The sequence below is a fragment of the Stenella coeruleoalba genome (genome assembly GCF_951394435.1).
Source record: "Stenella coeruleoalba genome assembly, chromosome: 19".
Classification (NCBI taxonomy): Eukaryota; Metazoa; Chordata; class Mammalia; order Artiodactyla; family Delphinidae; genus Stenella; species Stenella coeruleoalba.
The window spans coordinates 31,014,887-31,040,733 of record NC_137165.1 but is presented as its reverse complement, the minus strand read 5'-3'; the positions used below and the strand labels follow the sequence as shown (position 1 = coordinate 31,040,733).

General features: G+C 61.6%; 1 protein-coding gene across 1 annotated transcript; it reads left to right on the top strand.

Annotated features, from left to right (window-relative positions):
- Nucleotides 1–314: 314 nt before the first annotated feature.
- Nucleotides 315–25,071, top strand: TSPOAP1 (TSPO associated protein 1; the record flags this gene model as incomplete). Its single annotated transcript, XM_079904678.1, has 31 exons — nt 315–644; nt 1,456–1,563; nt 1,849–1,977; nt 2,578–2,757; nt 3,316–3,501; nt 4,745–4,822; nt 4,907–4,990; nt 5,241–5,330; nt 5,501–5,623; nt 5,874–5,978; nt 7,397–7,447; nt 7,762–7,782; nt 8,553–8,754; nt 9,354–9,526; nt 10,729–10,844; nt 11,119–11,228; nt 14,056–14,886; nt 15,056–15,207; nt 15,534–15,911; nt 15,997–16,236; nt 16,578–16,757; nt 17,341–18,177; nt 18,827–18,926; nt 19,013–19,167; nt 19,775–19,943; nt 20,292–20,363; nt 20,771–20,803; nt 20,997–21,100; nt 21,187–21,258; nt 21,472–21,582; nt 24,019–25,071. The coding sequence occupies 31 exons, from the start codon at nt 315–317 to the stop codon at nt 24,196–24,198; spliced, it is 5,700 nt and encodes a 1,899-aa protein (XP_079760804.1). The 3' UTR covers nt 24,199–25,071.
- Between the last annotated feature and the right edge of the window lie 776 nt (nt 25,072–25,847).

Sequence of the window (25,847 nt, the reverse complement as noted above, 5' to 3'; positions counted from 1 at the left end):
CACCCGGGCACTGCTGTCGGTGGCCTCTGCACATCCTCCCCACCCCCACGGGGACACCCTTGCTCCTCCACACACTTGCGCGCACACACAGCCACGAACAGACACACCTCGCATACCCCCAGCTCAGCTCTGGCAGCCCCGGCTCCTGCAGCCTCCTTTGTGGGTGAGGAAGAACTCAGTCAACCTCGGATGGAGCTTCGGTGAAGCCAGGAGCTCAGAGAGGAAAGGGTCTGGCCTGGCGTGACTCTCACCAGCCCCTCCACCTGGCTGGGTGATGTCCCCCCGCCCGGGTCCTGGGGACCCTTGGCAGAACCATGGAGCAACCGACACCCCTTCCCCGGCCGGGGGACCCCGGAAACATGGAGCTGTGGGCACTGCCCGCCTGGCAGAGCTGGACTCCAGGCCAGGGGGGCGAACCTGGAGGTACATCCCCAAGCATTGCCGATACTCCGGCAGCTCTGCGTGTTGGAGAACTGAGGCCTGAGGAGAGCTCCGAGCCCGAGGGAGCCCGCAGCCCCGGGTCTGTGGGGGGCATCCAGCCTGAAAGAACAACAACTGGGCTGCCCAGCCCCGGGCCGGGAGCACTGAGCTCTGGACTCAGCTGCCAGAGGCTGGAGGGCAAGGAGGTGGAGGCTTTCTCTAAGGTAAGGGCGCTGTGGACGGTTGGGGTCTGTGAGGTCGGGGATCTCACCATGCCCTCCAGCCTGGGCATGACACGTAACTTCACTGCCCACCTCTCTTCTCCGGGCCCATCTCTGTCTGTGGGTTCGTCTCTGTGACTGTCTGTCCTCCCTTCTTTGGTCAGGAATCTCACTGGCTCCATTTTTTGCCATCTGTCTGTCCTTCTGACTCTGCCTTCTCTGTCTGCCTCTGGCCCTCCCCCTTCCCCCTCCATCTGTGAGTCTCTCTCTGACTGTCTGTCTATGTCTGTCCATCTCCTCTGCAAGTCTCTGTCCTTGGGGGCTGGAGGATACTGGGGGCGTGTGGAGGTGTGTGATGGAATCAGAGTCCAGAGGAAGCAGGTTCAGGGGAGGGGGCTCAGTGCTGGGCTGAGCCAGGGAGGACAAGTTTTGGGGTTGGTACGAGCAGTCTCCTGTAGAATATGGAGGGACCAGGACTTTGGGGGACTCAGGGGCCCTGAGGAGCTTGGAGGAGTGGGGATGGGAGCGCAAGCTGGCATTTCCCAAGAGGGGAAGATGGGCAGGGATGGGAAGAATTGAGGACTAGCAGACAGGGTCCCAGGGTTGGGGGACGCTAGTGTCGGCAGGCAGGACTAAACAACCCCTTCTCCTGGGTCTCCTGTGCTCCCCCCGAAGGCCTGAACTGTGTGGGAGAACCTTCTCGTCTCCATGTCTCCTTGGACTGTGGAGGGGGAATGCTTCCCTGTGGAGGGCTCTGGTTTCCACAGGTAGGGTGGGTTCCTGAGTCGCTGTGCCCTGTCCTCTCCCATGCCAGGGCAAGCTGAAAATGGGCTTTGGGGACAGGCCCAATCTGGAGCTGCTGAGGGCCGTGGGGGAGCTGCAGCAGCGCTGTGCCATCCTGAAGGAGGAGAACCAGATGCTGGTGAGGCTTGGAAGCGAGTCCTGGGTCCTGGTTGGCGCCGGGGGGGAGGCAGACTCAGACACCCCGGGCCTCTGCCTCGGCGGCCTTCTCATCCCATGAGCGTCGCTCCAAGTGGGAGCTCCACGGAGCTGACATGACCCCAAGACCCGGAGAGGGTGAACCCCTACCTAGAGTTGCCAAGGACCCCACTGTGAGCCCAGGACTCTAGCCCGAGGCCCAGGCTGTCTAGGATTGGGTCTGGGGGGTGCTCCCCACATGCCCCAATTCTGGCTGACCCCTCATCAGAGGAAGAGCAGCTTCCCCGAGACGGAGGAGAAGGTGCGGAGACTGAAGCGGAAGAATGCAGAGCTGGCGGTCATTGCCAAGCGCCTGGAGGAGAGAGCCCGGAAGCTGCAGGAGACCAACCTGCGGGTGGTGAGGCTGGGAAGCCACTGGATGGAGGCTGGGCGACCAGGGAAGAGGGGCGCCAGGGCTGGGCCGGAGGGCGTGAGGCTTGGGAGTCACGGACTCTCAGCGCCTCGGAAAGCAGGAACCCAGGGGCTGAGGTGTAGGAAGGGCAAATGCCAGCCAGGCTAGGAGGCTGAGGGTTTCTGGAGCTCCAGGAGGGAGGGAAGGGCTGGGCGGGGAGTTCCTGAGCAGGCAGGGAGCAGGATTCTGGATTACCACGTGCTGCTGCTGGCTGCAGCCTCCCGCTGAGCTCATCTCTGGGTGCAGATCTGCTGGGGGCAGGGATGAGAACCCATCACAGTGGCAGCCCTCAGTTAGCAGCATCCTTTGGGCCCAAACTAGGATGTGCAGTTAACACTTTCACTCCTGCTTGACGATTGCAGGGATTGGGTCAAAGGGAGGCTGTTGGTCTCCTGAGGGTAGACCCAGGGTAGATCCAGACCCAGGCTAGAAGCAGGAGGCCACACTTCTAGGTTCTCATCATAACCCCTCCTGTGAGAGGAGCTGAGGACTGGGGGACTGCCCCAGCCCGCAGATGACCGTTGGCCTTGCCCCTCCTCTGGCCAGGTGAGCGCTCCCATGCCCAGTCCAGGGGCCAGCTTGGAGTTGTGCCGGAAGGCCCTGGCCCGCCAGCGAGCCCGGGACCTCAGTGAGACAGCCAGTGCCCTGCTGGCCAAGGACAAGCAGATTGCTGCCTTGCAGCGGGAGTGCAGGGAGCTGCAGGCCAGGCTCACCCTGGCTGGCAAGGTGCGAGGAGGCCCTGGTCACCCCTTCCAGCTCAGCCCTACACAGGGCCGCCTGCTCGGCAGTGTGGGATGTGGACTGAGATGTTAATGAGATGCAAATAAAGCGAGAAGGTGGAGGCTGCTGGGGAGTAGGTTCCCCTGGCAACGGCCCAGGTGGCAGCGGGGAGAGAAGGAGCCTGAACCGAAGGGGGTGGAGCCATGAGTCCCAGACCTGGGAATTTCTGTGCTCCGGGCTTCAGGCTGCATGCCAGTGGGTCTGACTGTATGAATCCACACATGCCTCACACGGGTGTGAAGAGATGTTCTCAAGGCATTTAGCACAGTGCCGGGTACGCCGGGAGTGCCCAGTAAACGAGTTCCCGGGAATATTTGCACACGGGCTAGCGGAAGCATGTGGCTCTCTAAGCATGCAGCTATGACCAGGCATGTATGCATGGGAGGATGTGTACCTTCCCCCGCCCCGGAGCCCCTCCAGTCAGGCGGAGGGCGGGCTCTGCTGGGCATGGCGTGGGGCGGGCAGGGGTTAGGCCCGACTCCCTTCCTTGTCCCGCGACTCCAGGAGGGCCCCCAGTGGCTCCACGTGCGGGACTTCGACCGGCTGCTGCGGGAGTCCCAGCGGGAGGTGCTGCGGCTGCAGAGGCAGATCGCCTTGCGCAACCAGAGGGAGCCGCCCCCGCCGCCTCGGCCCCCAGGCCTGGCCGCCGCGGCCAGAGCAGGGGCGCCCGCCCCCGGGGCCCCAGGAGAGGTGAGCGTCGGCGCATGGGCAGGTGTGTGGGTGTGCGGAGATGGGGGTGGGAGCGGCTCGGGGGATCTCCCCCTGCACCGCGCTCAGGGCCCCGACGACGCGGTGGTGGCGTGCGCACTGCAAGGGCTTGGGGGACTGTCCCCAGCTGGGAGCAGGGTCCTCTGCCCGGCCTCCCGGGGCTCGTACCTGCGCCGCGCCCGCCCCCGGGGGCTCGGGGTCCGCCCTCCGCAGGCCTGAGGCCCGCGGCCCGCCCCGCCGCCCCTGCCGCGCCGCCAGTGGTACGGCCCGGCTGCAAATCCCCGGTTGCCCTGGCAGCCACCCGGGGCCCAGCCCGCGCCGCCGCCTCCCGCCGCAGCCGCCGCAGCGCGGGGACGCCCCCTTCAGCGCCCGCCTGGTCCGTCAGGCCCGGCCCGGCTACTCGGGGGCGGCAGTGTGCCCGTCCCCAGCTCCAGGTACGGGCGACCCTCACTGGGCGCCGGGCTGAGGTGGCCCCTGGTCCGAGGGCTAGGGGCCCCGCTCCGGACCCCCAGGACTTAGAGGTCTGGCTCCTCTCCATCCTCTGTACTGGGCTGCACTTAGGTCCGCCTCCTTCCGGGAAGAGGGGAGGGAGAAGGGACCTCCTGGCGACCAAGGCCTCAGGGCGTGGGATGCTTCTTGCTCAGATTTTGCCCCTCTGCCTGGCCCAGAGAGGGAGATGCATCGCCCGTCAAGACCTGTCCTCCGGAGTTTGCACGGATAACTGGGACGTGCAATAGGGTGGGCTTGGTGGAAGCTGCGAGGAGGGTCTGGCCAGGTCTGCAGGCTCTGGGCCAAGCCCAGATTCTGTGGATCCATAACCCTTAGCTCTGGGGACACCACATCCCTGGGGGCCCAGGCAGCCTCCTAGTTCTCTGCCAGTCGCTGAAGGACACCCAGGACAGTTATTGAGTGCAGAGTAGGGCCGGAAGCTAAAAAGGGAAAGCTTTGGCCTGGATAAGGGACCCATCTCCCAGGGCACGCATGGGGCTCAGGATCTCAAAGCACTGTGTCTGGAGGACACAGGGGTGCAGCTTCTGCTCTTCCACATCAGCTGGAGATGAGGGGATGTGGTGGGGGGGCAGACAGCACCCCTACTTCCCGGGCAGGGATCTCTTTGCTGACCGTGAGATGGGGCGGGAACCTCCCTCAGACAGGCGGGGCTGGGGGTAGGCTGCCCCGAGGCCCTCTTCTCAGGTGCCAGCCCTCTGCCCCTGGCCATTTCCAGGCCACGCCCCAGGAGGATGTGGAAAACCCACCCGTGGTCCTAGGGGAGCCAGAGAAACAGCAGAGGGTGCAGCAGCTGGTAAGTCCCAGGTCGAGGGCTGGAGGAGACCCATTCTGGGTGGATCTGCCTTCCCACATGAGGAGCTCCACTCTGACCTCACAGGAATCAGAGCTCAGCAAGAAGCGGAAGAAATGCGAGAGCCTGGAGCAGGAAGCCCGGAAAAAGCAGAGGCGATGTGAGGAGCTGGTGAGCGCCCAGCTGGGAGGGCCTCCCGGGGGGGCCAGCTCCGCCCTTCCCTCTGGCCAGCCAGGTGGTGGGCTCCCCTCAGCTCTGCTTCCTTCCCTCCTGCCCAGAGAATGTGCTTTTCCCCCCCATCTGCGGGGCTCCCCTTTCCTGGCTGATGCAGGTTCCAGGTGGGGGAGAGCAGTGTCCTCTGTGTGGGGAGAGAAGGAAGGTGGGCGCTGGGACCCTCCCCAGAGGTCCTCTGGTCTCGCAGGAACTGCAGCTGAGGGAAGCCCAGAGTGAGAATGCCCGCCTCGTGGAGGAGAACTCTCGGCTCAGTGGGAGAGCCACGGAGAAGGAGCAGGTAGCAGCTCTGCCCAGGTCCTGCTAGGCCCCTGGCCTCCAGGCAAAGGGCTGTCTCCTCCACCCACCGCCCCGGACTGGGCTAGAGTAGGAAGCATACTCTTACCCCTGGTGAGGATGCTGGGGGTTGAGGCTCACACCCTGCACTCCCTGGCGCTGCCCGCTCTCCAGGTGGAATGGGAGAACGTGGAGCTGAGGGGCCAGCTCCTGGGAGTGACGCAGGAGAGGGACTCGGCCCTTCTCAAGAGCCGGGGCCTGCAGAGCAAGCTGGAGAGCCTGGAGCAGGTGCTGAAGGTGAGGGGCCTGTGCGGGTGGGGGGGGGGGCATCGGTCCCTGGCACAGGGAGAAAGTGGGACCGTGGCACTCTGTGGGGCACTGGGGCGTAGACCGAGTCCTGGTGCTGCTGGCCCTTCCCTTCTCTAGCCTCAGTTTCCTTTTTGACAGAGTATCTGGAACACACGGTGTCTGAGGCACCCTCGTCTTGCATCTTCTGTAGGAACAGCAGAGCAGGGCTTGGGCCCTGACGCGGGCTCTTGTGTTTCAGCACATGCGGGAGGTGGCCCAGCGGAGGCAGCAGCTGGAGGTGGAGCATGAGCAGGCGCGGCTTCGCCTGCAGGAGAAGCAGGAGGAGGTCCGGAGGCTGCAGCAGGTGGGCGCAGGGTTGGGGGGGTCGGAGTGGGGGAAGGGTGGTAGGTTGCCGGACCCCCAGCTTTACCGTCACTCATCCAGTGGGTATTTACTGAGAACCCATTGTGTGCCAGGCACCGTGCCGGGCGCTGGAGGGACTGGGAGGGGGCAAAGGTCAGGTCCCTGACCAATCAGCGAGTAAACAGATCCAGGAGTGAGATGACCCCGGTCATGGACAAACGCTGTGGGGGAAGTGACCAGGGTGATGTGACACAGAGTGGCTGGGATGGGGGGAGCGGCCTCCTTAGAGAGCTCTGCAGGGAAGGCCTCTAATACGTCAGGGGCCGGAAGGAGCCAGCTGAAGGGGACTAGAAGTGCCAAAGCCCTGCGGCAGGAAGGAGCTCGGGGGTGCAGACCAGTGCGGCTAGAACGTAGTAGGATGGACAGAACAGCCGGAGCGGGCAAGAGCCACATCACATCAGGCCTCAGAGGTCACGGGAAGGGTTTGGATATTCTGCTCTCTGAGTAGTTAGAAGCTGCTGAAAGGTCCTGAGCAGGGGAGTGGCATGATCTGATTCATCATTCTAGAAGATCGCGCTGGCAGCACTGTGGAGGATGGACGGGGGAGTGGGCACGGAAGCAGGGCAGTCAGGTGTCGGGTGGCTGCAGGGGTCCAGGCGGGAGATGATGGCTGTGTGGATTAGGGTGTAGGCAACACAGATGGAAAGAAGTGGAGAGATTTGAGATATTATTGGGGCATAGAACTGACAGGACTCACCATGGGATTCCAGTTGAGTGCCCATCCTTTCACCCATTTGCTGACGAAATGGAGGGTGAGGCTTGTCCCTCTCCAGGAGTGAGGGACGAAGGGCCTCAGATTTGAGAGGCAGGGAACCTGAGTTCTGTTTCGGCCAACTTTGGGTTGTGTGTTAAACACTCGAGTGGAGATGTCTGTAGACAGCCGGGTTTATGAGTCTCGAGTCCTGGGGACGCGGGTCTTGGAGACAGGTTTTGGAGTGTTCAGTGTGTCTAGTCGGGTGCCCAGAGGGGACCCTTTGGGAGAGAGTGAAAGCAGGCCTAGCACTGTGCCCTGCGGCGCCCTAACACTCCGGAGGGATAGAAGATGAGCCGGCAGGAGAGGCTGAGGAAGAGCTTCAAGAGAGACAGGAGGGAAACCCTGAGGCAGGAGGCCCTGGGAAGAGAGAAGCAGTCTGAGGCCCCTCCCGACCCTGTTGCCTTCTGACTCCATTCCGGGTGGGAGTCAGAGGGAGGAACCCTCAGCCCCTTCCCAGCCTGCTTCCCTCTCCCTCCCCCATCCTCTCGCCTCCTCCCCTTTCTTCTCTCCCTTCACCCTCCCTACCCTCCTCCCTTCCATCACACTCTATGCCACCCCCATTCCTTATCCTTCTCCTCTATCGTTTTGCCTCCTCCCACCTGTAGGCCCAGGCAGAAGCCCAGAGGGAACACGAAGGGGCCGTGCAGCTGCTGGAGGTGGGTCCCTGGGGGTGGCCATTAGCTCTGCCCGCTTTGGGGAGGCTGGAGAGGTTCAGAGAGCGCTGGAATGGGTGGCGTGAGTGTGTGGGGAGTGGGCTCCCAGGAAGGGCCGCTAAGTGCTCTGGGGCCTGGGGGGATCCCCTCCGCCTTTGGCCCTGCAATATCCTTCCATTCAGCAATTGCTTGGTCAGTCTAGGGAGCTGACTGGGCGGGGTCCGCTCGGGTCCCTCTTTCCTTCCCTCCCTCTCTGGGCAATGACCTACAGGGTAAGGGTTCTAACCTTTCCTCTGTGCTTTCCTCTCCTGCCACAGTCTACCCTGGATTCCATGCAGGTACGTCCTCCTGATTCCCCACCTCCCTGCGGGGGGCCTCCCCAACACCTCTCCAGGCTGGCCGAACTGCGTTTCCTCTCTTAGGTCTAAGTGGTTCCAACCCTCATGTCCAACGACGGGGGTGCGACTGGTAGCAGACCTGAGACTCCGTAGGTGGGCTGGGATTCTCACAGGACGTGTGGGCCACCCCCTCGTCCCAGATCTGCCACTGTGCTTGGCAGACACAGGCCCTGCCCTCCTCTAAAACCTAGCCGCTGAGACCTTGAGGAAGTTCCTTGCCAGTGTAACCCATGATCTCCTTGACGGGGACTCTCCTGGTCTCTGAGAAAAATTCCTGGGAATTGGCTCATTGCTGTCACAAAGATGCCCTGGCTCCCGTGTGGGATCTCTCCGGGGACTCCTCTGAGGGCAGGGATTTGGGTCACTGACTGTGGCAGGGTGACAAGCCACGGAGCTGAGAAAGCTGCTGAAGTGATACTGTGGTGGTGATGGGGGTAGGGCGACCCCTTTTGGCCTAGAAAGCGGCCGCAAGCGGGAAGTGCCGCCGCCTGGGGCACGAGGCCTCGCTGCGAGAGGCGGGGCCGGGAGCGAGGCTGGCCCACAGCTCCCGGTCTTACCCTCAGCCGCACACTATTTGGGGCAGTGGGGCAGCCGGGCTGAGGGCTGGTGCCCAGGCCTAGGGGCTGGGCAGATGTGGTGTGAAGCCTAGCGCGGGGCTGTGTGGAGACGGCACAGCTGGGGTCTGCCAGCTTCGGTGGGTCTTGGCCCAGGTCCGGGTTCGAGAGCTGGAGGAGCAGTGCCGCAGCCAGACTGAGCGCTTCAGCCTCCTGGCGCAGGAGCTCCAGGCCTTCCGCCTGCACCCGGGCCCCTTGGATCTGCTCACCTCCGCCCTGGGCTACAGTACCCTTGGGGACCGCCCACCACCCCCCTGCTGCTCCACCCCCCAGCCCTGCCGGGGGTCTGGCCCCAAAGGTAAGGTAGACCCCAGTGACATTAGCCTGGAATCCCCAGGTCTGGGGTTTTTTGTATAGAGCAGAACTCAGCGTCAGAGAAGGCTAGCAACTCACCCAAAATCACACAGCAAGTTAGAGCCAGGTCTGGCTTGAACCAGGCTCCAATGGGGAAAAAACAAGCCCGCGGGGAGCCTCTTGGCCTGCTGCTCCTCCTGCTTCAACAAGCTCTCTGTGGCCATGGCTGGGAGGTGGGCAATAGCAGGCAGTAGGAGGCCGTATGGGCTGGTGAGGAGCCAGCTGGGCTTCAGTCGGATCTCGTGGTCCCAGCCCCACTCACTTAACGGTTCACGATGCTGCTGACGCTCTGTGGGCCGTGTGTTCTGAGTTGTAAAACAGGAGCACCCAGTGCACCTCATCAGGCTGCTCTGAGGAGCCTCTGAGATAATACACGTAAATCACCTCCACCTCCACTTAGCAAGTCCCCCCCGCACCCAGTATTTCCCTTCTTGTAAGGAAGCTTGGCCGTGGAGGGCCTGAGCCCTAGATCCAAGAGGACCCTTGGTCCCTGGTCGCTCCTTAGGCCACAGACCCCAAGGCTACATGTCATCTTTTCTTTAGACCTTGACCTCCCGCCAGGCTCCCCAGGGCGCTGCACCCCAAAGTCTTCCGAGCCTGCCCCTGCCACCCTTGCTGGGGGCCCCCGAAGGACGGCCAAGAAGGCAGAGTCTCTGTCCAACTCCTCTCGCTCCGAGTCCATCCACAACAGCCCCAAGTCATGCCCTACGCCCGAGGTCAGTGCTGGGGCGGGGCCTGGGGTCTGGCTCTGCCGTGGGGAAAGGGGGTGGGGGGTGACCCAGGAGTTGGGTGGCCGCTGGCCCGTGTGGGGTCCCAAGTGGAGCTGGGACCCGGGAGGGAGGGGTCCGTGGATTCCTCCTGGTGCGCGGGGAGCTCAGGTGGGGCCCATCCCACCCTCCTGCAAGCCCTCCCTTGGGGCCGCCCAGCCCCACCCTTCTGGGGCCCAGAGAGGCCCTAGAGTCCTGGGCTGGATGGAGGCAGACACGGCGGCGCCAGGATCCACCCAATGAGGCTGGTCCTGCGTGTCTGCGGCAGAAGCAGGCGGTCCTTCGTGCAGGAGCGCAGGTTCCGGGATTCAGGTCCCAGCTTTGTCTTAGGCAAGTCGCTGCCTCTTTCTGGGCTTCGGTTTCCTTGTCTGGATTTGGAACTAATAACCCTGCCTCGTGAGGCTGCTGTGAGGATTATGTGAAAAAATACAAGGGTGGTACCTCCCTCAGTGCCGGGCACACCGTGGACGCTTAACGTGTGGCAGCTGTACCACTACCACATTCTTTGGTATCACTCACAACCCCTCTGATCACCTCATCCCTCTCTCTACCTTCCAAACCCCAGAAGGTGTGTGGGCCGGGAGGGCGGTCAGGAGCAGCCCTGCAGCCCCAGGTGGTTTCAGGGGCTAGAACCCGGCCGCGGCCTCTACTGCCCCCTTGTGGGATGGAGCGGTGGTGCTGGCTTTGGGTGCCCCGGTTTCCGCTCCCAGTACCCTCGTCACGGGGCCTTCTCAGCCCCTTCTGCCTCCTGGCCTCCAGCTCTTCACCATCGGAGTGCTTGGCGGCGTTTTTTACCTTAAGGAGACAGACTGTCGTGGGACACCCTCCCCAGCCCCTCCCCCACCGGTGTGGCTGGCCCCCTCTCCGATGGGGAAAGTGATCTTATTTACTGGGCTGGTGCAGAAAAGAGGCCAGGGCTCAGGGAGGGATCCGGTTTACCTCCCCCGCCCTCGTCCCTTGAGCCAGGGCATCTGGGCTCCGCCAGGCCCTGCCGGCTCAGGTGCTGAGTTAGAAAACATCGGGGCCCATCGCTGCTGGCCTTGCCCAGCATCTGCTCAGTTTCTCTTCTCAAAACGGTGGGTCCTCCTCTGCCTGCTGTGCCTTTGGCCCCTGGCTCCTGGAGGGGACTGGCCCTTTCTGCGTGTCCGCAGGTGGACACAGCCAGCGAGGTGGAGGAGCTGGAGGCAGACAGCGTCTCCCTGCCGCCAGCAGCCCCGGAGGGCAGCCGGGGAGGAGCCAGGATCCAGGTCTTCCTCGCTCGCTACAGGTGGGCCCTCACCCCTGCTCCCCATTTCCCCAGCACTTGGGCTGTAAGGGGGGGGCGGTGAAGAGCGAGGCCTCTGGAGACAGCGGGAGTGGGGCAGGGACCCCAGCGGGACATGTCCTCTTAGCCTCGTTGGGCACAGTGGGTGCTCCACGTGGTTAAAGGGGGACAACCAAGTCTCCGTAGAGGCCGAGTGCACTGGGGGAGAGGACACAGGACACGGAGACAGAACGTCAGTCGCTGTCCTCCGCCTCCTCCTCTGCACCTGCTCCAACAGCTACAACCCCTTCGAGGGCCCCAATGAGAACCCAGAGGCAGAGCTTCCGCTTACCGCTGGCGAGTACATCTACATCTATGGCAACATGGACGAGGATGGCTTCTTTGAAGGTAGGAAGGTAGTGGGGTCATTCTGTCCATTCGCCTGCTTTTAAGCTCCTCTTCCCGAAGACCTCCACCCATCTGTATCCTCTCAGTCCACTGTAACTTCTCAGGCTCAGCTGAAAGGCCTCCAGAGACCCGGCAGCTCGCGGGGAAAGGGAAAGGAAAGGGAAAGGGAAAGGGAAAGGAAGGGTCGTGGGAGCAGCTGGTCTGACTCCAGACCTGCCCAGAGCAAGACAGGGCCTACGACGGTCCAGGTGGCGGACAGAATGCCACAGGGAATTTCGGCTAAGTTCATTCTTGTGCTGGCAGACAGGGCATGGCAGTGCTTAGCACTAGTGACCTTGAGGTCAGGCATGGGGCATAGATCTGATGCTGTGCCCCAATCAGTGTGGGGAGGAAGAATCAGGGTCCAGAGCCCAGGAAAGGGTGCTAACAAGCGGTTAGCAGTTGTCAGGGCCCAGGCAGGGCGTGAGCTTCAGGGCAGTTCTACAGTGCCCATGGGATGGGGCAACCACGGCGGATGCCCCATTACTGAGACTGGGCAACAGGGCGGGGCCTGCAGAAGAAATGGCCTGGGAGACTCCGCACGGTGGCCCTGGCCAGGCACCAGGCTGCATCCTTCCGCAGTAGGGAGGATGGCACCGTACGGAGACTGGGATGCGGGCTGCACAGGGCAGGGTGAGAGCTGCAGCCGCGTGTGGGGATTTAGGAAAGCAGTTAGGTCTGGGCCTGTAACACGCGAAGCTTTCAGAGCCTGCAAGCCTCTCCTCCTTGGGCCCCACGCCTGCTGTTTGAGTAGGTGCTGGGAATGGTGGTACACAGCTAAATTCTCTGTAAGGATGGATAACGGAGAGCAGGATTAAATAGCTCCCGGGAAAACGCTTTCTTTTAATTAAAAAAAAAATAAAAACACCAACACCGTTGTTCGGAGGGGGGCAGCTAAAACATAAATATTAACTAATTACTAGAATTTGAACTATGCAATTTGGGATAGATTGAAAGGCCTGTAGACAACTGGGTGTAGGATGCCCTATTCCTCCTCATACTTCGGCTAAGTGACTGCTTCATCTGTGTCTGGTCCCACCTGGGCTGCTCTCAGTGGCTCAAGCTTCAGGAGCACAAGACTGACTCTGGCCCAGGCTCCAGCACCAGCCTTTCAGGGCTGTGGATCTGCTTAGTTGGTTCCTACCGTTAACCTCACGCCCCATAGTGTTAGTGCTTATATTAATTTCCTAGGGCTTCTGTAACAAATTTCCACCAACTGGGTGGCTTAAAACAACAGAAATGTGTTCTCTCACAGGTCTGGAGGCCAGAAGTGTGAAATCAAGTTGTTGGCAGGGCCACACTCCCCCCTGGAGGCTCTAGGGGAGAGTCTGTTCCTTGTCTCTTTCAGTTTCTGGTGGGTCCAGGTGCTCCTTGCTTGTGGCCACATCGCTCCAGTCTCTGCATCTGTGGTCACATTTCCTCCTCTTCTCTCAGTGTCTCTCCCTATGTGTCTCTTATAAGGACACTTGTCATTGGATTTAGGACCCACCCAGATAGTCCGGGATGATCTCATCTCAAGCTCCTTAACTTAATTGCATTTGCAAAGACACTTTTCCCAAATATGGTCATATTCATAGGATCCAGGGTTTAGGATGTGGACATATTTTGGGGAGACCACCTTTCAACCCACTACAGTGCTCACGTTATCTAATTTATTGAAAGTCCCTTTTGTTTCTTCTTCAAGTTTCTTACTTTTTGTTTTTCCCTCCTAGCATAAGTAGAGAGAGAGGGTGTTGGGGAACTTACGCGCCTTCCTGCAGCTCAGGCCTGCCTACATCCCCCAAACCCTGGCCCTCGCTCCTCCTTTCTCCCAGTAAGGCACACCAGCCACCAGCTCATCTGTTTTCCAGGAATCTTTCTCCTTTTCCCAAACTAGCTGTGACGTGACAGACTGGATGTCCAATTTCTTGTTTTTCTGATGTCCCACAAACAAAAAACAAATGCTTTATAATACTCTATTGCCGAGTGTTCAGGGCAACTGGCACAGGGTAACAGAGCTTACCTTCCTTCACTGTCTGAACTGACTGCCAGTCATACTCCTGCACCCAGGTCTGCTGTGGGTCTCAACCCCTTCTAGAACCCACAGGGGATTCTTTTCTCTGGCAGGTATGTCTTTTGTGTCTAAAGGTTCCTTCCCTTACTCTGACCAGGTGGGCGTCCCTCTCCCTTCGAGGATGTCTGTTTCCCACACAGGGAAGTTGAGGGGCACCCCCTCCCTCACTCCTCAGGCCTGTGTAAAACGACAGTTTTCAAACATATGGAAAAATTAAATAGTACAGTGGATACCTGTGTACCCATCCCCTAGATTCAACTTGGTTAACATTTTGCCATAATTGCCTTTTCTGTATATAGGTTAAAAAGATGATTGAAAAGCAAGCTGTAGACAGATGGCATTTTACCCAGACACACTTCAACACGCATCTCCTTCTAAGGACATCCTTCTGCATCCTTGCAGCGTCACCTGGGAGCTCGTTAGAAATGCAGAATCTCAGCCCCACCCAGACCCAGCTGAGTTAGAATCTGTATTTTAACGTGATTCATACGCACGTTAAAATGTAAGATGTCTGTCCTATATAACTACAATACTGTTATCACACCACTGAGAATTACCAGTAACTCCCTAACCCAGATCTTGACTGCTCCTGTCTTTTAAAAACCGGTGACAGGTAAATGTTGCTCTGAATCAGATGCTTAAGACCAGCCACTAACCATTGCTAAAATGCATTTATTGGACTGCTTTTTCTCTACCTCCTCTCTGTCTTCCCCTCCCCTGCCCTCCCGCCACCAGGGGAGCTCATGGACGGCCGAAGGGGCCTGGTCCCTTCCAATTTTGTAGAGCGTGTGTCCGACGACGACCTCCTGACCTCCCTGCCTCCAGAGCTGGCTGATCTGTCCCACAGTTCAGGCCCTGAACTCAGTTTCCTGAGTGGCGGCGCGGGCGGCAGCAGTAGCGGAGGCCAGAGCAGCGGGGGACGCAGCCAGCCCAGAACAGAGGAAGAGGCTGCAGGGGACGAGCTCAGGCTGAGCCCCTCGCCCGAGGGCCTGGGCGAGCCCCCTGCCGCGCCTCACCCCCGCTGTCTGGCTGTCCTCAAGCAGCTGGCCCACAGCGTGGTGCTGGCCTGGGAGCCGCCTCCTGAACGCGTGGAGCTGCGTGGCTACCACGTCTGTGTGAATGGGGAGCTGCGGCAGGCCCTGGGGCCCGGGGCGCCCCCCACGGCCGTGCTTGAGAATCTGGACCTGCAGACTGGGCCCCTCCGCATCTCTGTTCAGGCCCTGACCAGCTGGGGCGGCTCTGACCCTCTGCGCTGTTGCTTGGTGCTAGGGGCCGGGGCCGGGGTGGCACCTAGCCAGCTGCGGGTCCATCGACTGACAGCCACGTCCGCTGAGATCACCTGGGCGCCCGGCAATAGCAACTTGGCCCATGCCATCTACCTCAATGGGGAAGAGTGCCCCTCTGCCTGCCCTAGCACCTACTGGGCCACCTTCTGCCACCTGCGGCCTGGTACACTCTATCAGGCCCGAGTGGAGGCTCAGCTCCCACCTCGAGGGTCCTGGGAACCGGGCTTGGAGAGGCCAGAGCAACGGGCTGCCACCCTGCAGTTCACCACACTCCCAGCAGGTAGGTGGGCTTGGGCACCTGGTGTCTTTAACACCTGGGAGGTCAGGCCACGGATGGGTCCGAAGGGGAGACTGTTGCTACTTGCGTTTTTAGAGAAATGGCAAAGCGGGCTGTTACGTCTGGCAGTGAGTGTGCCGCATTACTGGGTCTTGTGCCCCCCTCCCCCTAGGCCCACCTGATGCCCCCCTGGATGTGCAGGTTGAGCCAGGCCCCTCCCCTGGAATCTTGCTCATCAGCTGGCTCCCGGTAACAATCGATGCTGCCGGTACCTCCAACGGCGTCCGCGTCACAGGCTACGCCATTTATGCCGATGGGCAGAAGGTATGGCCTGGGGACTGCCCACCTGTACCCTGGGATCGAGATGTGGGTCTCTCCTCGCCACGCTCAGAGGCCTAGTCTCCCCAGCCTGGCACAGGGGCTGCCTGGCCCTGGCATTTGGGCACTAAGTAGCAGATTGGTTAAGAGCGTGGGCTCTGGTAGCAGGTGACTGGGATTCCACCACTGAAACCACGTGGCCGGGAGGCTTAGATGAGACGTGGCACACCAAAGGCGCCGTGCCTGGCATGATGCTAGTCGCGGTGGTGGTCGCGGAGTCCGCACACCTGGCCACCTCAGCCTCCCTTTCCTGTGCTCCTTCCGCCCTGCAGATCATGGAGGTGGCCTCCCCCACGGCAGGCAGCGTGCTGGTGGAGTTGTCGCAATTGCAGCTGCTGCAGGCGTGCCGCGCGGTGGCCGTGCGCACCATGTCGCCCCACGGCGAGTCGGCCGACTCCATCCCGGCTCCCGTCGCCCCCGCCCTGGCTGAGGCCTCCTCACCAGCCAGGGTCTCCTGCCCCTCCCCACGACTGGGCTCGGAGGCCAGACCGCCCCTTGCTCCAGCCTCCCCGGGGCCTGGAGACCCCAGCTCTCCCCTCTGGTGCCCCAACCCCCGTGGAGCTCGAGAGCCCCCCGGGGGCTCCCCAGCAAGCTGTCCCGGAGAGACACCAAAAGGATCCTCAGAGGAGCCCCCGGTGCCTGGCTCTCAGGTACGCTGCTGGGGAGAAGGGGAGCAGGTAGAGCCTGGGAGAAGGGTCTGGCGCTTGGGCCCTTCCTCAGTGCCTGCCATTCCAGGAGGAGGCTGGGGCAGCCGAGCTGGGGGCCCCAGGAGACAGGAAGGCCAGTGAGCCAACCTCGGGAGAGCGAGTTCCTGGCCCTGCAGCTTCCTCCCTGGCCGAGGAGAAGGCTGAGTGGACTGTGGGAGAGGCCCGCCCGGCCCCTGGCTCCACCCAGGGAGCGCTGGCCCAGAGGCTGCCCTGTGCTGAGGCCTGCCGTGCAGGAGACACAGGGCCTGGGCTGAGGCCCAGGGCTGAGGTACGGGGTTGGGGACACTGGGCCACCTCAAGGAATCGAGGCCCCCCTCCCCGCCCTCTGCCAGCCCAGAGCCGGCTGTCCTCTCTGCTTGTTCTCTGCACTGCTCTGGCTCTGGTCTGTGCTGTATGTCTGGCCAGCTCTTTGTCACTTTGTCTTCCAGGTTTCTTTCCATTTTGGCTGCCATCCTTCTTCTTCCCCACCCCCTGCTCTGCGTACCCCCCGTTTGGGGCATGCCCCTGTCTCCCTCTGCCAAGGGACCCCTTTCATTCTGGCTGGGGCTGACCCTGCCAAAGCGCCCTCCCTCACCTCCCTGTTCTCCTCCTTTGGCTGGCCTCTTGCAGAGAGAGGACACGGCCGAGCTTGGGGTCCGTCTGGGGAACGCCCTTGTGGACCATGGCCGCAACTCAGATCTGTCAGACATCCAAGAGGAGGAGGAGGCCGAGGCAGAGGAGCTGGGTGTCAGGACTTGCTCCTCCCCGACGCAGGGTGCTGGCAACAGCCTCAGGGACAATGGGGCCCAGGTAACGGGGTGAGGAGGGACTGGTGGGCCCTAGACCTCGGGTTCTGGGGGCCTCTGCCCCACGTGTCAGCAGCGGCTCCAATGCCACCGAGTGCCAGCAACATTCTAGGTGTGTGGCCTGGGCCCTGTCCTGAGCAGCAGATAGGAAGCGGCTCAGGCTTGGCTTCTGCCCTCCTGGAAAGAAAGGGGAGAACGAGGCACTCTTTTTTGTAATTCTCCCCACTAAACCCACCAGACGCAAGCGCCCTGGCCATCTGAGAGCTCGTGCTGGGAGCTTCCAAGGAGGGGACGGGAGGCCTCCCTGCTGTGACAGGCATGGCCTGTTCCCTGACGCTTCTCCCCTCGGGATCCCAGCATCTGGGCAGCCCGTTCTTGGGTGTGCTCCTTAATTCTTCCTCTGGCTCTGCCCCGGACATGCTCTGTGATTTGGGGCCGGCCTCTCTCTCTGGTCTTGCCTCTTGGAGGAAGCTGAGAGAGGGCTATGGGTTACCTGAAACCCCTGCCCTCATCTGAGGGCAAAGGTCACAACTCTGTCCTTTTCCCACGGACCTCTCTCCCCTGCCGCCCTCCCCCCCTCCCCCCAGCCCCAGCCCGACCCCTTCTGTGAGACTGACAGCGACGAGGAGATCTTGGAGCAGATCCTGGAGCTGCCTCTCCAGCAGTTCTGCAGCAAGAAGCTCTTTAGCATCCCTGAGGAGGAGGAAGAAGAGGACGAAGAGGACGAGAAGAGGCGGGGGGCAGGCTCTTCTTCCCGGGACCCTGACCCGCCTGAGCCTGCATTCCTGGGGCTGGGCTGTGACAGCGGTTGGCCCCGAGGACCTGGCCTATGTCCTTTGTCTCCCGAGCCCTCCAGGGCTGGGGACCGCCTGGAGGACCTGCCTGGACTCGTTGGTGGAAGCAGCTGGAGAAAAGGAAGTGGCTCTCCCGAGAAGCCCCCCAGCCGCAGGCGGTCCCCAGATCCCCGTGAACACTGCAGCCGACTTCTCAGCAACGGCGGGTCCCAGGCCTCTGGACGACCGGGCCCCGCCCGGGAGAGGGGCGGCCCCCCCGTGGGCGAGGGCACCAGGGCTGGACCGGAGGCTGGTGGGAGAGGGCGGCCGGCCCCTTCGAGGAGGTGTCCCCGTGGCCCAGCCCCGGAATCGGGCCTGGCCAGCTGCCTCTCCCCCAAGTGCTTGGAAATCAGCATCGAATATGATTCTGAGGATGAGCAAGAGACGGGCGGCGGGGGCGTCAGCGGCACCAGCTCCTGCTACCTCGGAGACGGGGAGGCGTGGGGTGCAGCACCCACGGGAAGGCCCAGGGGGCCTCCGAAGGCCAATTCAGGCCCCAACCCCTACCCACGCCTCCCGGCCTGGGAGAAAGGGGAGCCAGAGCGGAGAGGCCGCAGTGCCGCTGGCAGAGCCAAGGAGTCACCCTCCCGGGTCCGTGCCCTCCCCCCTCCCTGGGCAGCCCCCTGCCTGCTGCCGCCTGGTGGCCCTGCCTGCTGCCCACCGGCCGCTCCCATTCCACGCTGCCGTCTCCATCAGCAGAGGTGGGGCTGGGCCTCCGGGCTCCCTCACCTGCCTCTTCCCACCCGCATTCCACTGCTTTGCTGCTTCTGCCGGTCGGAACTGGGATGCACAATGTTCTGTGGCCATAAGTCGCCAATTGCCGCCCGCCGGCCCCCTGCCTTTGGGCCGGGGGGCCCTTTCCTCTGCTTAGCTAGTTACATCTTCAGGACACTGACTGTGATGTCCGGCATCACCCAACCCTGACACCGAGAAGAGGCACTCCTCTCCCACGCTCCTCGTCCAACTCTCAGATCTAACCTTAGTCCCTCAACTGCACTCATCTACTAAGGTGGCCGGAGCTGGGCCTCCCCTCCTGCCCTTCCTCCCCACGTGGGGGTGTCTGATGCCTCCAGTGAGGTTGGGCCACGGCTCCAGGAGAGGAACGTGTGTCCCTGCTCTGCTGTGCCGCTTTCGCTGACGGGGCAGAGCTGGGGGAGCGCTTGCGGGGTCCCGCCCCTGCTGAGGTGCCCGCCAGAGGGGCGGTGTGTCACTTCTGCCGTCTGTTGCCCTCTCTTTGCAGGCAACAGAGACTGGGGAGCCCAGAGGGCAGAACGGCTCTGGGCGGAGGGGCCCCCAGCGGAGAGGGGGCCGGGCCCCCAGGCCAGGCTCCACGGAGCTGGGTGAGCACCTGTGGGGGGCTGGGCCAGGCTGAGGGGGCTTTCCTGCCCCCCTGGCCAGAGCTTATTGCCACCGCTCTCCCCAACAGCCCCTCTGAGGAGCCCTCCAGAAGAAGCACTGGCTTACCAGGACCTACCTGTCAGGGTCTTTGTGGCTCTGTTTGACTATGACCCCGTGTCGATGTCTCCCAACCCTGATGCCGGGGAAGAGGAGCTCCCCTTCCAGGAGGGCCAGATCCTGAAGGTGACTGACTCACCGTCTGGTCCTCCTTCCTGCCTCCTTTCCTGCGCTGGGGGTACGATAGCCACGCGTGGGTGAGAACACAGCTTCTAGAGCCAGGTGATGTGGGGTTGGGTCCTGATTCTGCCACATCTAGCTGTGAAACGTTGAGGAGATTAGCTAACTCCTCTGGGCCTCATTGGTGAAATGGGGATAATGTTAAGTGTCCACCTCACAGGGTTGTTTGAGGATGAGATGATTCAGTACCCATAGAGCCCTGACACTGCCTGGCGCATAACACGATGTGATAACTGCTGCCGTTAGCATCGTAACTTTTATTGTGCCTCCAAGTGTTTATTGAAGGCTTTCGGCTGTCGCTCTGAGGTCAGGGGGATCTAGTCTGGGCTGGACTGGGGGGATGCATGGGCAGATAGTGGGTGACGACCACATGGAAAGGGCTATTTTCTGTCATCCCTCTGATCCGGTTCTTGGCTATCTGCCCCATCTCCTGTTCCACAAAAGGTAGTGCACTCCTCTGCGGTCCCAAGTGTGGCGCTGTGAGCTCGGGGCCTCGGGTGCAGGGAGCAAGCTGAACTGGCCTCCTGACACAACGGGTCTTCTTCGCGTCCAGGTGTTTGGGGACAAGGATGCCGATGGCTTCTATCGGGGTGAAGGCGGGGGCCGGATGGGCTACATCCCGTGCAACATGGTGTCCGAGGTGACTGCGGACAGTCCTGCAGGGAGACAGCAGCTGCTCCAGCGGGGCTATTTGTCCCCAGATGTTCTCGTTGAGGGTTCAGGTATGACCTGCTCCTGTCCCCCACCCACTTCCTGCCACCACGGTGCCAACTCCAACACCGCCCCCGCCCAGAGCAGTTCGTGTGTCTGGAGTGGCCGAGGTGCCTGCTTGGTCCAGGGTCTGGCAGAGCCACTGTCCCCCTCAGAGACTTGCCGCCTGGAGTGGGGGTTCACTGCCGAGGGGACGGGCCCTGTATTTTGGATCCGGGAGGTGGGGGATGAGAGAGGAATGCGCGTAGACGCTCTGGTGCAGGAGCCCTAGTACAGCCCCGAGAGAAGATTGAAGTCACTGCCCATCGCCCTCCCTCGCCTCGGCTTCTCTCTGACGTCTGCTTGCCTTTCTGGACCAGGGAACGGTCCCTTTGTCTACTCCACAGCTCGCACAGCTGGGCCTCCCCCCAAGCCCCGCCGCTCCAAGAAAGGTGGGTGAGACCCCCTTCTCCCTCGGGGGCCTGTGAGGACGGGAGGGTGGGGACACTGCGTGTCTCTCCCTGGGGAGACGCGTGGGAGGCCTTGAGCAGGTTCAGGGAATCGGGCCAGACCTTCATCCCCAGCCACCCCTCCAGTGGGCAGCTTCATTCTAATGGAGATGGGGAGTGGTTTGCTGGGACCTCTGTTCCAGAAAGCACCCGACTATAAACTCTCTGCCAGCTGGAGCGAGTCCCTTACCCTTTCTGGGCCTTAGTTCGCTACGAAAACCGAAGGGCCGGGCCGATGTGCTCTCCGGGCGTCCTTCTCCTGCATCCCTTGTGTGAGGCTGCACCCCCCCCCCCGCCCCCAAAGAAGAGGGATGCGAGGGGCGGGGCTCACAGTCATATTCTCTCCGCAGCTGAGTCCGAAGGCCCTGCCCAGCCCTGTGCAGGTGAGGGGCCAGCCCTGTGCAGTGGAGACTGGGGAGACAGACGGGGTGGGGCAGCCCCTCCGACCTCTCCCCAGGGGCTACAACTAGCGGGCAGGTGGTGAATAGGGGTCAGCAGGCCTCCAGGGCCAAGGATGGTAGGGGGGTGGGGGAGGGTCTAGAGAGAGTCCTGAGTCTTCTCCCCCTCCCCCTCCAGGCGCCTCCCAGCCGGTCTCCTCTACTGGCCTGAAAGCTCCCCGCTCCATGGTGGCTGCATTTGACTACAACCCTCGAGAGAGTTCCCCCAACATGGATGTGGAGGTGAGGACCCTCAGATAGAGCCCGGCCAAGCTGGGTGGTGGCAGGGCCTCCCCGGGCTTGACACGTGCCTCTTGGTCTCTCCACAGGCAGAGCTGCCCTTCCGGGCAGGGGACGTCATCACTGTGTTTGGGGGCATGGACGATGATGGTTTCTACTATGTGAGAACATGGGGGTGGGGGGATGTGCCCAAGAGGGCTCTCCCAGAGCCAGGGAGGGGGATGAGCAAGGGTTCCTGATGGAAGCCCGGAGGAGTGGACCAGGTAGCCTCCCATGATAGTGACATTGACCCCAGCCCGTCCCCCGGGGGCTTCAGGGTCAAGGGGTTGGGGGTGAGGCCTCTCCTGGTCTTAGTCTCAGCATCTCCTCCCCAGGGGGAACTGAATGGACAGCGGGGCCTGGTTCCATCCAACTTCTTGGAGGGCCCTGGGCCTGAGGCAGGCGGCTCAGACAGGGAGCCCGGGACACCCCAGGCCGAGGGGCAGGTCAGTGAGGACCTGGGTTCCTGGCTCAGCAGTTGGGTCTCTATGCTGCTGGTATGGTTGGAGGGGGGCAGGGGTGGGCAGGATGGCGTCGTGCGAGGAGTGCAGCCGGGCAGTGGTCCAGGTGCGCACTGCGCCCAGGGCGGGGCTGCGAGCTACCGCCAGAGGGAGCCCAGCCGGGGTGGCTCCCTCCCAGTGTGTGGCCCTCTGTGCAGTGGGGTGAGGCCGAGACCTTGATCCCCACCTGTCCACACCCCCGGCCAGTGCAGGTGAGGGGCCCTATGGAAAAGGACCTTCAAGCCTCCCACACCTCTAGCTGTCACAGCCCCTGGTACAGGGACCCTCCCCACCCCACTGCTGCGTCTCTCTGTCTCCCAGGTGCCTCTTAAAGCCAGATGCCCAGCAAGGCCCAGCTTCCTGGGTGGGTGGAGTACAATTAAGCTCCAGGTTCATGGGGCAGGGAGAGGGTGAGGAGGCCAGGCGCCAACCAGAAAGCCCTGGGTCTCCACGTGCAATCGTTCCAAAGGCAGGGGCTATGCAGAGCAGCACCTGCTGCTAAGGCCTGGTGACCTGGGCGACCTGGTGACCGGGTGGAGAGCGTATGGTCTGGCCGTAACCCATCTCCTCTCTTTGTTCCCTGTTCTTCAGAGAACGAGGAGGAGAAGAGTCCAGTGCTAGATGGAGATAGATATATGTAGAGAAAGCGACATGTAAGTGGGGACTGACCCCCTATGTCCATGTCACCCTACTCCTCGTGTCACCATAATCAGACGGCGCTCCTTCGTCTCAGACACCGGAGCTGAGCTGGCTTTTCCACCTTCTTCCAGGGAACAGGGGACGGAGCTCTTGCCGTGAGCCAGATTTGGGCCTAGGATCAGCCCCTCCCCTTGCCTTCCTCTGGGCAATGCCAGCTGCCACGGGAATACGTGTCACCCTAGGATATAATGTCCCATATTAGCTGAGTCCTCATATTCTATAGCACGTGTGGCTTATAGAATAGTACGTGACATTCATATGGCTCATCAGTATATTATGATACTATAAGACTATGGTATTATAATATTGTGATTATTATTGGTGACAGAGGGATGACACTAACGCCGCCAGTAATAACAGTCTCCCCCACCACGGTCTCCCCTGTATCGTGACCTATTAGGGAATCAGATGCATGATTTTATGTCCAACTCTCCATTTTCTCCGCTGGGGGGCATAAAAGGGGAGGCTTAAACAGTTGGAGTCCGTAGGTAACCCCAGACCATTCATCTCTGGGGCTCAGAGACTCCCTCCATTTGTTTCCCCAGCAACCCCTCCCTCCTGGGAGCCCTGGGAGGGGGTGGGAAGGGCCTACTCCCCTCCCCCCCACCCCGGCCAGCCATCAGCCCTGGCTAGTTGGCAAGACACTCTTCGACCTCTGGGTGCCAGCAGAGCTCTTTGTGGGCGGCCCTGCCATATCACCAGGGTCTTAGGTGAGGGCGGGCCCCAGGCTGGGCACCCAGCACCTGCCAGCAGACTGCCAGGTGCTGGTGGAAGCGGGGGTTTGAGGAAGGGAGTGGGGGGCAGGGGATGGAGAGCACACAGGCTGACAGGAGCGGATGGGGCTGTACCAGGCACAGGAGGTCGCAGAGTGGATGTGGGAATTTGGCGGGTAGCGGGAGGCCTGCGCGTGGCTCTCCTGCTTGCCCAGCCGCTGTTCTTAGGCCACTAACAGCACAATCTGGGTGGCCCTGTGGCAGAGGGAGCCACTCACAGTGGCAAACGGAGCGAGGAGGAGATTCTGCAAGGGAGACGTGCTAAGGGAGGGGCAGCAGCCTCCAGAGCTGTGGTGGGCGCAGAATGCCGCCCGACCGTGAGTCCCCTCTGGCCCTGGGCTCCCTGCAGCCCTCTCAGGGGCCATTCAAGGAAGAGGCTCCGTCTCCTCCCCAAGGGGTGGGCACTCCTCCACTCCCTGAAGGCCCTCGGACACCGCGTCTGCTGGCCTGTGCGGGCCTGCTCCTTCCGTCTGTGCGCTGGTGCGGGAACCATCGTTCCTGGAGTGTATGGCCCCCTCCAGCGTCCCTGTCCCCGCTCTACCTTCGGTTGGGAGGGGATGACGTGGGGTATTTGGAGCACCCAAGCCGAGGGTCAGGTCCAAGGACTCTTGAGCCCAGCATCCTCCAGAGAAACCCAGAGAAGGGGAGGGGCTTGCCCAGGTCCAAGTGAACAGAGCAGAAATGAGACTCCACGTCCGTCCCTTCCGACTCCCAGCTCAGTGCTCCCTCAGCATCATCGCGCCCGTTTGCCTCTCCGTGCTCTGTGGGGGGCAGTAGCCAGGCGGTGGGTTTTGGTTCACGACCGTGGTTCCGTGACCTGGGGTCTGCAGGCCCCTGAGGTTGCGGCAGAACGGAGGTGGGTGGGTGGGCCGTCAGGCCCTGACGTTGCCCCTTTTCTCTCCCATTCTAGCCCTGGGCCAGCTCAACCCAAGGGCCCCCAACGCCGCCCGGCTGGCCCTGTGCTCCCGGCCCTGGCCGCTTCTCCGGGATTGAATGGGGGGCACCACAGGGCCCGAGCAAGAAGGTGTGGGGTCTCCTCTCCAAGGGGAAGCAGCTCCTCAGGAAACTGGGCTCTGGGAAGAAGGAGTGATGCTGCGGCCCGTCCTGCAGGCCCGAGGCCCCGGCGCACTGTCCCGGCTGCTTGGGGAAGGCCCTGGACTCTCGTTCTCCCGAGCCAGTGCTTTGGCACTCGGATGAGAATTCTACTCGGTGAAGGTCAGAGCTAGATGAGCCCTTGCGGATGCGTCCTCTGGGTGGGCATCTTCCTCTGACAGGACGGCTGCCTGAGCCGCAGCGTGCAGAAGTGAGTCGGCCACCGGGGCCGAGCACCTGGGTCACAGAGCCAGGCCTGGATGTGGACTCGTGACTCCTGCTTCTCCCACCCCCGCCTGGTGTCCAGCATGCCATGCGAGCCCCTTCTTGGCCTCCACACGCCTGGCCCGGGAACCCTGCTCCCTCCGACAGCGCTGGCCAACCTCATCAAGTCTTCCCTCCCTGAAGGAGAGTTTGCACTGGATTCTGCCCAGCCCCCCACCCCCGGGCGGGCAGGGGGGTGGAGCCGTGTATATATGTACATACCCAGTGCCTCAGCCCAGCTTCCTCCGTCTCCCTTCCACTGCACAGGCCCGGGAAGGACCCTGGTCGTAGCGCTGCCCTCCTGCCAGCCGCCCTCCTGGCCTGAGCCCCGGGCCAGCGGGCAGAAAGCAGGAGCTGGGTTTGCCTTATTTTGCTCATCAGATTCAACTTCTCTTTTGCATCGTTTTCCTCTGGCCCCTGTTGGAGTGGGGGGCCTGGGGAAGAGGACAGATTTATGCAGCTATTTTCATACATTCCCTGTTCAGATTGGGGTGGGGGCTCTCCCCCCTTACCCTAGCCACCTCCCTCCCCCTCCCCCTCCAGCTGGGTGAGCGTCTCTGCATGTTTCCTTTGCTGTGGTGGGAGATTGATTGTTGGACTGAATGCCCCCCCCCACCGATCACCACCTTGGTCTCCAGGGGTGTGGAATGGTGGGGGCATTTATTTAAAGAGACATTTTATTATAATAAAGTCTATTTTCACAAAACCCATGCTGGGCTCTACCTGGGATGAAGGACTCCTGAGGGGCGGGTCATGGTGGGCTTCGGACTCCACTTTAGAGCCCAGAAGTTAACATCTGACGGTGACTGGGGTAAAACTAATGCACACCAAGAAGACCAAGCGGCTCTGGAATTCTCTTCCTAGGAAGGTTTGGCAGCTTCCTGAGTTCCTGGTTGCAGGGCCAGGTGTTCGGAGTTGGGTCAGGGTCCTGGAGGAAGAACGTGACCTGGGAAGAGGGTGGGGAGATAGGAAGAGAGAAGGCACCTGTTTCAAGGTGGTGGACTGAACTGATTACATACTGCAATCTTGATTCTCCTGGACCAAATTCATAGGAATAATAGAGGTAAAAAAAACCCCAGCCAAACATGCAAATGAACAACATACAGAGTTCCATTTGAAGAAGGGGGACACCCAATAGACTAGAAACAGCAGGATTTCAGAAAGGACCGAAAACAGGTGGGAGATCACGCTCAGAGACCTCAAAGCAGGGCACCTGTGGGAGAATTCTGCACAGAGCTCCATGCCTAGAGGCGGCAGAAACAGCAGAAGGACCACAGGGGCCGTGACAGTGTGATTAGTTGGGGTTCTATGTGGGGAACCGCCAGGCCGATGGTTGCACATTCTCCTTTTCTCCATGGGCCAAGGGGCAAAGGTGAGGATGGC